The sequence below is a fragment of the Cucurbita moschata genome, unplaced genomic scaffold (assembly GCF_002738365.1).
Source record: "Cucurbita moschata cultivar Rifu unplaced genomic scaffold, Cmos_1.0 Cmo_Scf00001, whole genome shotgun sequence".
Classification (NCBI taxonomy): Eukaryota; Viridiplantae; Streptophyta; class Magnoliopsida; order Cucurbitales; family Cucurbitaceae; genus Cucurbita; species Cucurbita moschata.
The window spans coordinates 8214893-8225664 of record NW_019268517.1 but is presented as its reverse complement, the minus strand read 5'-3'; the positions used below and the strand labels follow the sequence as shown (position 1 = coordinate 8225664).

General features: G+C 34.0%; 2 protein-coding genes across 4 annotated transcripts in view; both read right to left on the bottom strand.

Moving 5' to 3' along the window:
• Window positions 1–3935: 3935 nt before the first annotated feature.
• LOC111452558 (protein PAM68, chloroplastic) lies at window positions 3936–5300 on the bottom strand. Its single transcript, XM_023093338.1, has 2 exons — window positions 5078–5300; window positions 3936–4617 (listed from the first exon to the last, which is right to left on the bottom strand). Exons 1-2 carry the CDS (start codon window positions 5144–5146, stop codon window positions 4048–4050), a joined length of 639 nt encoding a protein of 212 aa, XP_022949106.1. The 5' UTR covers window positions 5147–5300; the 3' UTR covers window positions 3936–4047.
• A 1558-nt stretch (window positions 5301–6858) lies between these two features.
• LOC111452537 (transmembrane protein 45B-like) overlaps window positions 6859–10772 on the bottom strand; it is a 4472-nt gene continuing 558 nt past the window's right edge. The window contains exons 2-4 of one of the 3 annotated variants that reach the window (XM_023093328.1): window positions 9800–10230; window positions 7856–8349; window positions 6859–6981 (exon numbers count right to left, since the gene is read on the bottom strand). In XM_023093328.1, coding sequence (XP_022949096.1) covers window positions 7866–8349; window positions 9800–10146 — 831 coding nt within the window. In that variant the 5' untranslated portion in view covers window positions 10147–10230 and the 3' untranslated portion in view covers window positions 6859–6981; window positions 7856–7865. Of the gene's footprint in view, window positions 6982–7689; window positions 8350–9799; window positions 10235–10772 lie in introns of those variants that run through there. The other 2 variants (XM_023093320.1, XM_023093311.1) reach the window with 2 other exon arrangements.

The following is a 10772-nucleotide window of genomic DNA, read 5'->3' as shown; positions in this document are numbered from 1 at the left end:
TTTCCATAGAAAGCCTTTTGTTGTTGCAAAATTTACCATAATTTTGACGTAATTATAGGTGCAAGGAGAAATTTTGTAAAAATATATTTGTTTATAATAAAGTTCATAAATTGATAATTTGAATATGAAAGTAATTATATAATTTAAATTTAAAATAAAAATAAATAAATAAAAATAAATAAATGTTATGTTCCCGTTATATAAAAAGAAGAGAACAGAATGACTTGTGAACAGAGGTGCGTGGGATATGCAAAGCTTTAAACACTCATCCGTACACTTAAAAAGAAAATAAATTAATTAATAAATTTATTCCAGAAATTAGAAAACCATTCGCCTGTGGCCCATTAAGCAAAAGGCAAAACGATCCACCAACTTGGACTTATAATTATCATTCAAATAATAATATTAAAACTAAATAAATACGAATAAATTAAAATATTGGTTTTCAGAAAATGGTTTTTTTAAGGTTTAGAAGTTTCTATTTAATAATATTTTTTTTAATGGATAAATCGGTATTAAAAAATCAATACCAATTTGAGCATGAATGAATGATTATTAGGAATCACGACTCTCTACAATGATATATGATATTGTCCACTTTGAGCATAGGCTCTCATGACTTTATTTATAAACTCATGATTATTCCGTAAATTAGCTAACGTGGGACTCACTTCCAACAATCCTCCCCTCGAACAAAATACACTATAAGTCTCCTCTAAGGCTTATGGAGCTCTCGAACAGCCTCCCCTTAATCGAGGCTCGACTCCTTTCTTTGTTGCTTTCGAACAAAGTACACCCTTTGTTCGATATTGAAGTTTGAGGAAGCTGTCAAAAGCCCGAAATGAGTATGGAAAAGTTGATAAGTGTAAAGCAATATTGGTTGTAAAAGGCTACACACAAGCATGAAATTGATGATACAAAAGTGTACACCCCTGTGCCATAATGAATACTATGAGAATGTATTTCTTTACTTATAAACCCATGATCATTCCCTAAATTAGTCAATGTGGGACTCATTCCCAACATTCACTACTTTCTAGAGGTTGTTGGGTTGAAACCTCGATTCCAAATTTTATGTAAAAAAAAAAAAAAAAAAAAACTCGTGTATTGGTGTATATACGAGCATTGTCTATCTATCAATTAGATAATATCAAATTATTGTTTATACGTTCAATACAACCATGAACGAGGGATAATTTTTTTTTAGAGTAATCTTGTTTGTGAGGCCAAAAATATACTTTTTATTATTTTAAATCGACTTATTCAAAAAGAAAATATGTCAATATATATATATATATATATATATATTAACTCAATTCTCAACCCTTCTTCTATGGCATAGCTTCATTCAACCTCGTTTGAATTTATTAAAAGGGTCATCCAACCTGTTGAATGCGATTGAATTACTGTAAAATTCAACAATTTGAGAGTAAAATTTAATTTACTGTTGAGTTCTAATACAAAATGGAGTAAACGCAATTAAATAAGAAAAAAAAAAGTGAAAATAATGTTAGGGTAAATTGGTAGTTTTAACCGAGGGGTAAATTTAAAGATGAGAAGAAGAGAGAGAATGAAATGGAAAGGAAGCGTATGATGTGTAGAATGATTTAGAAGTCAGGATTGCACGATGATCCAGCCTAACTTTTGGGCCCACTTTCCATCCCATCACCCCAAACTAAATCCATTTTGTTTTTACTTTCAAACTCCATTAAATTACAAGTTTTACCCTCCACGTCTTCACCCTATTTTAATAAAATACTTATAAAAGTAATTATTTTGTGACGTTCGAGTAGAAAAGAGGTAGATGAGTGAAGTAACTGTAAGTAATTCGTGTTGGATGATGAAAGTCACACATCGACTAATTTAGGGAATGATCATGAATTTATAATAAAAAAAATACTCTCTCTCTCTTGGTATGAGAGCTTTTAGGAAAAACCCAAAGTAAAGTCATGAGAGCTTATATTCAAAATGGACAATGTCATAGTGGAGAGTCTTATGGCCTTTTGGAGGAGAGCTTATACTCAAAGTGGACAAGGACAATATCATACCATTGTTGAGAGTCGTTCATCTAACAATTGCAAATTTATTTTTGATAACGGAAGTAAGAATTTTCTAGTTAAATTGTAATAATTTAGTTTCAATTTTATAATGATTTAGTTGATGTGCTATTACATTAACCAAATAGATAAATTATTGAGGATTCTATGGTTATTAAGTCTAAATTATCAAATAATAAAAATTTAATATTTAATTTAGATGGTTTTTACATACAACTAAATTATTACAAATTTAAAGAAAATTGTATCAATTAAAAGAATGACATTTTACATTGAAAATTATAGAATTCAATTTTTTTTTTTTGAATTAGAAATCCATTTCACTTTTGTATATTTTCAATAATTTTGTTACTAAAGGTTCACAATATAGCAAGTAGATAACGGCGAGCAAATTAATTTTTCAATTTACAAATCATGATGGAAATATGGTTAAAATTTTGATGTTGATAATTAAAAAAATACATAAAAACTATATAAATTTGTGAAATTATTTTAAAATAAGATGGAGTAAAATACATGTTTTATGTCTCGTAATGGAGTTTAATTTCTAATTAAGATTTAAATTTAACTTTTATTTGAATTTTAAAGTTTAAAAGTTGCTTGTTCATTAAGTTTGAAAATTGATTTTTATATACATATCAATTTAATTTAATTTAATTTTTATTTGGACCATGGTTTCAAAAATAATCTGTCTAGTTCCCAAAGTTTGAATTTGATTTTTCCAAGTCAAATTTCCATGATCAAATGTGTTTAAAAAAAAAAAAAAAAATCTCAAAGCTTAAGCTCAAAATTCTATTAATAATCAAAATTGTATTTTACCTAATAAAATTCTCTCTCAAAATATTTCTAACTATTTTCTTGTTTTACTCGAGGATTATCAAATAGGACACCATCTTAGGATTCATTAGTCTACCGATCTTTAAATTTTATATCTAAAAAATCTCTCTTCTATGTGACGGGTTGTAACAACCCAAGTCCCACCGCTAGCAGATATTGTCCTATTTGGACTTTTTCTTATAGGCTTCCCCTCAAGACTTTAAAACGCGTCTGCTAAGGGAAGGTTTCCCCACCCTTATAAAGGGTGTTTGTTCTCCTCCCCAACCAACGTGGGACATTACAATCTATGTGACGGATTGTAACGATCTAGGCTCACTGCTACTAGATATTATCCTATTTGGACTTTTCCTTACGAGCTTCCTCTCAGGGCTTTAAAACGCGTCTGCTAGGACGCACAACCTTATAAAGGGTGGTTTGTTCTCCTCCACAACAAATGTGGGTCATCACAATCTCACCCCCCTTCGAGGCCCAGTGTCCTCACTGGCCCTTGTTCCTTTCTCTAATCGATGTGGGACCCCCGTTAAATCCATCTCCTTTGGGACCCAGTGTCCTTACTGGCACACCACCTCGTGTCTACCCCCTTCGGGGAACAGCGAGAAGATTGACACACTGTCCAGTGTCTGGCTCTGATACCATTTATAACAACTCATTCTCACCGCTAGCAGATATTGTCCTCTTTGAGCTTTCCTTTACGGGCTTCCCCTCAAAGTTTTAAAACGCGTCTGCTAGGGGAAAGTTTCCACACCCTTATAAAGGGTGGTTTGTTCTCCTCCCCAGCCAATGTGAGACATCACACGAGTATAAAGATTTATGACCCTAAAATGGAAAGATCAAGTTTCTATTAAGAACTATAACAAATCCTTAAGCTTTTTTTTCTTTTATTAAAAGAAAGTTCGATGAGCTAGATGAGAGTCCTCTTAAACATAAAATTTTCAGTTTATATAGTTTTTATAGTTCAAAAAGCTATTAAACATAAAATCACAAACCTATCGGCCGTTGGACTCTCGAAACGTTAAAAGTCGAAGAACCAAACTTGTAATCTAAAACAATCCACAAAACAAAAAACTAATTCAACTACTGTAATAAGTTTCCTTCTCAAATAACATTTATAGGAAGAAAAAATATAATATTTCTCATTAAAAGAAGAAATCATCTATTTCTTATTAGATCCACCACTCCAAATGGACTGCCAAAAAACAGGCCAATTCTTCTGAGCTTCGTTCCAACCCAAAAGAGAACCTTCCCTCATGGGATCCCAACTAGAGGACACAATGCCATAGCTCACTCCCAAGAGAGCAGAACCAAAGAAGAAGAAGGATACTATGACTGGCACCCATGAGGGCACATCGATTTTCAGCACAACTTTCAGGTAATAGAAGAATGGGAAGAACAAAAGTCCTATCAACAATGGAATCCCCACTGAAAATCCCATCCTACTGATCATCCTGTTCGTCACTACTTCTGGTATCACACCACGATCTTCCTCCTCCTCTTCTTCCTCATCTTCCTCATCCTCACTTTCTTCTTCTCCATCTCCTCCTCCTTTTGTTTTCTTCTTCTTCTTCTTCCTTGGAGCTGGTCCGAATCCTTTTGGACTTCTCAATGTCGCATTTACAATCAAGGTGTGGTTCGTGCGAGTTTGGTTTTGGTAAAGGCTTGGTCTCAAAAGTGAGAAATAGTTCCTTTTCTGGCTTTTTGATTGGATCGATAAGTTATAATTCCTCTGCAGAACAAACAGAAATTCGTCTCGTAATCGGTAATTGAATCACTCCACTCGTCTTAACTGAAATCGAAATGGATCGATGAATTCGCTCTAGGTTTTACAAGTATCAACTTAAATCCTGACTCCTAATGTTACGAAACTGGCTGTGGATTTATGAACTTGTGGAAAATCGAGTGATGAATAGTTCAGATTAAAGAATCCTTCACTTCCCTTCCGTTTCAAAATAGATTTCTAGGTTTTTTCAAGTATCAATCCTAAAACCTAATTCCTAATGTTAGCGAAACCAATTGACGATTAACAAACTTAGGAAAAATCGATTGATGAACAGTTCAGATTGAAGAATCCATCATCTTACGTCCGTTTCAGTAAAATTCAAAGTAGTTATAGCTGGAAAGTTTTCTACAGAACTCGGAAGTAGCGAGAAGAAAATCGCAATCGCGAGGAGAAGTGAGAAGAGTACCGTAATGTGAAGTGATGGAAGCTTTGAAGGCGCAAGAGGAAGGTTGAGCGATCCGGTAATGGCAGCCATTAGGATTTGTCTCTGAAATTGAAACACAGTCGGCTCGGCTCTTACATTTCGTCTTCACTGCGAGAAGCAGAGACGGACGCCATGGATGTGGCCATTGAAAGAGGATAAGGTTTTTGGTAATGAAAAAATTTGCTTAAAATTGGCGGTAAGATTGCTTGGACTCCTAAAGCATCTGGCGAACCAATGAGGTTCCCCCACGTGTTAAGAAAAAAAAGACGGAACCAAGAGCAACAATATTACATCTTAATTTTCTATTTTAAAATCACATTCTTTACGAATATATTTAAATTATAAACTAAATTTTAAAAACAAAATCGAGTTTTTAAATTTTATTTTTTGTTTTAAAAAATTAAACTTATAAATACTGTTTTTTTAAAATAAATTTTCTATTTTACAAAAATATAGAGAAAAATTTACAAAGGTTTTTTTTTTTTTTTTGTAATTTTAATTTAATTAAATAAAAAAACATATATTTATGTTATTTTAATATAACTAAGTTCTAAATTAATATCATACATGTACTTTTTTTTTCTTGCATAATTTGAAATTAAATAATTTGTAGCTAATTTAAAATTTAATATTATTCGCTCTATTTCAATAAATTCAAAATAAAACACCATTCTATTGTTAATTTAAAGATAAAATATATACTTCTCTTATCTTAAAATCAGAAAATTGTACAAATTAAACGTAATTAAGTATGGACAAATGAAAAGAATAATTTTATTTAGACAATGATAATATAACTTACATTTTAATTAAAGAAAACTAGATTATTGTTATTACATAAATCTTTTAAAAGAGAAAAAGAGAGAGATGAGGAGAAAAATGGTAAAACCCACCATAATTAAGAAAAAAAAAACAATAAATCTATTAAATTTCAACCTAAAAAAAAATGAACTGTGCATGAATTTTAGAAATATGTCGAATAGATCAATAATCTGTCCGGACACAAAATTGAAAATTCAAGAACTTATTTAATAAGTTTCCAAAGTTGAAAGACCCATTAAATACTTTTTAAAACAATTGACATTGTTAGATGAACACGACTGATATTGTCCACTTTGAGCATAAGCTCTCATGACTTTGCTTCCGACTTCTCCAAAATGCCTCATTCCAATGGAGATAGAGATAATATTCCTTTATTATAAACCCATGATAATTCCCTAAATTAGTCGGATGCGGGACTTTTATCATCCAACACCTCCCCTCGAACAAAGTACGTCTCCCCCTAATCGAGGCTCGACTCCTTTTTTTTTAGTCTTAGTAATTTTTTTTACTGTACCTTCGAGGAGACTCGGCTCCTTTTCTTTTTGGAGTCCTTTGTTCGACATTTGAAGATTTACCAATCTATTGATACGACTAAGTTTAGGGCATGACTCTGATACCATGTTAGATGAACACGACTACGATTAAGTTTAGGGCATGACTCTAATACCATGTTAGATGAACACGACTACGATTAAGTTTAGGGCATGACTTTGATACCATGTTAGATGAACATGACTACGATTAAGTTTAGGGCATGACTCTGATACCATGTTAGATGAACACGATTACGACTAAGTTTAGGACATGACTCTGATACCATGTTAGATGAACACGACTCTCCATAATGGTATGATATTGTCCACTTTGAGTACAAGCTCTCATGGCTTTGCTTTGGGCTTCCCCAAAAGGCCTCATTCCAATGGAGATAGAGATAGTATTCCTGATTATAAACTCATGATTATTCCCTAAATTGGCCGGATGTGGACTTTCATCATCCCACAGACAACATGAAACTTTAAAGACTAGATTTACATATTTTACTTCATGGGCCGACCATTTTGTTCCTTCAGAAATTAAGAACGAGAGATGGAATTAGAACACAAAGATGTCTAAACCAGTTAAAATATATTCAAGTTGAGAGAACATTGTCGCTAAGATGAACTATGTTAGAACGGAATCATAGCACTTCGAAAGTTTCCCCAAAAGGCAATAATTTTCAATCATTGTTTACCCAAAAGAGTAAAACTAGACCATCTTTGGCAGAGTCACATGATTACACAGAAAAAACTTATGCAACAAGATCATGGAAAATCATTGGAGAATGAGCATACAGAACAGAACTGTTGGCCTCAAAATCTTCTCTTTCCCTTCTCTTCATTTCCTTCTTTTCTTAATGGTTTCTTTTTAATTTTTGTTTAAGTCAATTTACTAATGAATTAATCTTAATCTTAAACTTTCATCTTCATCTTGGATGAGTGACAATTAGTAACTTCAATTCGTCAGTCTCCTAAGAGTGCTCTAAGAATAAGTGCTTCTAGTAAAAGTATTTTAATCCTAAGCAGTCAAGTAAAGAGTGTTTAATAACAAATCGTTGGTTTTGTGTTCCTAAAAGCATATTGAAGAGTTTTGAAGTCGAGCATTTGAGCCAAAAGCAGTTTTAACGATCTCGAAAAGCACTTTAATGTACTCCGAACATAATGATTTCGAGAGAGAAGTGTTTTTGACAATCAAAAGCACTCCAAAACATGATCTTTCAGCATAATGAATCTATGTGTGGGTAATCGTTCTTCAAGTTGTATTTTATAAGAAACTTGTGGTAACATGGCATGAATTTCTAACGGAAGCTAAGAGGAGTTTTATGTAATGTAATAAACAAAACAAGATATTGCCTAGAGAACACTACCAAAAGAAAAAATGAAAATTTTGATGCGAACATACCCGGAATAATCTAGTCTTGAGCATTGATGGCGTTTGAACTCCCGAGCTCGGAACATCTGTGCTTCGCCGCTGCAAAGTAGTAAACTCCAACGACTCCGCCAAGAACTCCAAGGACCATAGAAAAGAGCTGGAAATTTGCAAGGAATTCACCTCGAACCTCGCTATCTTTCGAATGACACATGACCATCATGTCGTCCTTCAGCTCGCAACCATCAGGCATCATTGGACCATATAGAGTGAAGGCTGTCTGATAAAACCAAAGGCCTTGAAGGGTGATGGCGATGCCGCTGCACACGTCAACCGGGAAGCTGGTAGGTAAAATAGCTCCAGCAACCGTTGACAATATGCAGAGCCCTATCAAGATGACAAGGAGAATATGGTAGTAACCTTCAAGGCCTTTATGAGAAGTTGAATGAAAGTAAAACAATAGATACTCAGCGCAGAATGCCGCGGCAGCAATCAGACAAAGCGCTTCGTCTGGTAGACGAACAAATCTGAAGAGAAAGATGTGAGAGTCGAATGATCAGCTCTTTCAGCAAAAACTAGTGATTAAGACAGACTAAAGGATGAACTGCACGAGTATTTAAAAACAGATAAAATATAGTTTAATTAATAGCTCAATTCAAGATTTGAATTCTGTATTAAAAGATTTGGGGGTCCACAAGGCATTGCTTTAAGCTTCCATTTTAATTATCTAACCGTCTTAGTGAGTGTAACCGCCCAAGACTACCACTAGCAGATATTGTCCTCTTTGGACTTTCCCTTCAAAGTTTTTAAAATGCATCTGCTAAGGAGAGGTTTCATACTTTTATAAATAATGCTTCGTTCTTTTCCTTGTTGACACTTGTTTCTTTCTCTAATTGATGTGGGACCTTCCAATCCACCCTCGTTTGGAGCCCAGCGTCCTTGCTGGCACACCACCCCATGTCCACCTCCTTCGGGACTCAGCCTCTTCGCTGACACATCGCCCGGTGTCTAGCTCCGATTCCATTTGTAACAGCCCAAGCCCACCGCTAGCAAATATTGTCCTCTTTGGACTTTCCCTTTTGGGCTTCCACTCAAAATTTTTAAAACATGTCAGCTAGGAAAAGGTTTCCACATTTTTATAAAGAATGATTCGTTTCTTCCCCAACCGTTGTGGGATCTCTCAGTGAGTATGTGTGTTATGTAAGTTAGAAGTGTCCCCTCCTATATAATCACACTCATTTGTCCACAGTTTACTTCAAATTCTGAACTAACTAGAAATTGGGGAGCAAGAACATCAAAGTCCGTCCGAATATGACAAATGTACAAGAAACCGCTAGTGCTCTAATCCTAGAACTTCTATCTTATATGATCATCAAGTTATAACCTCATATCAATTGCTTCTCATACACATGTTCTAAGATGCTACGATGATGATATTCAAACTGCAAATAAAGCCACAAGTAGGAACCAATACTTCGAGGACCTAAATCTCGGTATCTTCGTCTCGTATCCATGATGACTTCTTCATTTTACTGAAGTTCAAAAGTAAACAAACTATGCAAAGGCAAGATTTGAGCTCCTTCCGAAAAGAAAATTCTGATATTTTCAACCATCAGTTTGATATCTTATCTGGTTATAGCTTATATCCCGTTATATTTCTATTGAACTACCACTCAACTCAAAAACTTAACTAAGAAGTTAGATTATATTTTATCTTTTATACTTACTTTTAACTATTTGCATCACTCAGTGGATTTGAACGATAGTAATTCAACCAGTGGCTTACTATTGTATGCAAAGCAAAATATAAAATACTTCAGAGCTGGAAAAGAACCAACCAAACTAACTTAACTAAAGTAACTAAATTATCTAAACCCAACTGATCTTAACAAAGAAGTTATACAATCCGATAATTGTCTAAACTTTTAAATTATTACCGTGCTGAAAAGGATCAATCAAGAAACAAGAGTGAATTACCTCGACTTTTCAGAAAGCAGAGCGATGACTCCAAAAATGAAGAACATGAGAAGCATCCCCGAGTGTTCAAAGTTGTTCAGATGTGAAGGGTTCAAAACCCCATTGACAAAGAACTTGAGGTGAGTTGCATACAAAAGCTCAATGCACAAATCAATGAAACCCCCAATGACAACAACATAAAGTTCCAAGTATTTGAGTTTTCCATCAAAGCCAGGCACTGGATTCCACACATGAACGCGAAATAAGTTGGGATTTGACACGTACCGAAGCAGAGCACTCCACACGTGCCAAACACCAACGAAAAGAAACAGCGTCCCCGGAAGAACATGACCCTTAAAAGATCCCATAACTTCAAAGCACTTTTACAACTCTATTTCTCCGACTTCTTCAATTTTGTGACGAATTCTCCTCTTCTACCAGTTAAACACGTTCTGTCTCCCTCAAAAAGCACTTCCAGTTAGTAAATCAACACAAAAACTTCCTCAAATCTTTTATATGATTCGTGAAAGGCTTCATGAAAGCAAGTAAAAGTACTAATAATTCTCGCACGGGACAGCAAGAACACAGAGCATGAAAAGAAGCGCATTATTGAAGCTAAAAATTGAAGAAGAAGACTGAGAAAACTCTTCCTAATCCAATAATCATAGCAGATTGAAGGTAAAATAAGAAACGCTTTAGAAATTAATTCTTCTTCAAAAAGATCACAACTCTTCAATCTTCCACCTATTTGGTCAAAATCGAACGATTGAAAGAAACCTTCAATATCGCAATGATGAGAACAGGAAAAAAAAAAAAAACAGATCCATGGCTGAGATAAGAAGATCAAAAGTAACAAAGAACCAAATCGAGTAGCTCAAATAACGAAACAGCCGCGGTAAAAGCAGAAACAAAAAATAACGAAGAGAGATTCCATATTTGTGATGGTGGAAATCAAGTATAAATGGAAAAAAAAAAAAAAAAAAAAAAAAAAAAA

Bases quoted from the DNA above. Each gene is read 5' to 3' on its own strand.
- LOC111452558 (XM_023093338.1), bottom strand. From the start codon at position 5,146: ATGGCTGCCATTACCGGATCGCTCAACCTTCCTCTTGCGCCTTCAAAG. The intron at 4,618-5,077 runs GTACTCTTCTCA...TTTGTTCTGCAG, and splicing joins TTCCATCACTTCACATTACG to AGGAATTATAACTTATCGAT.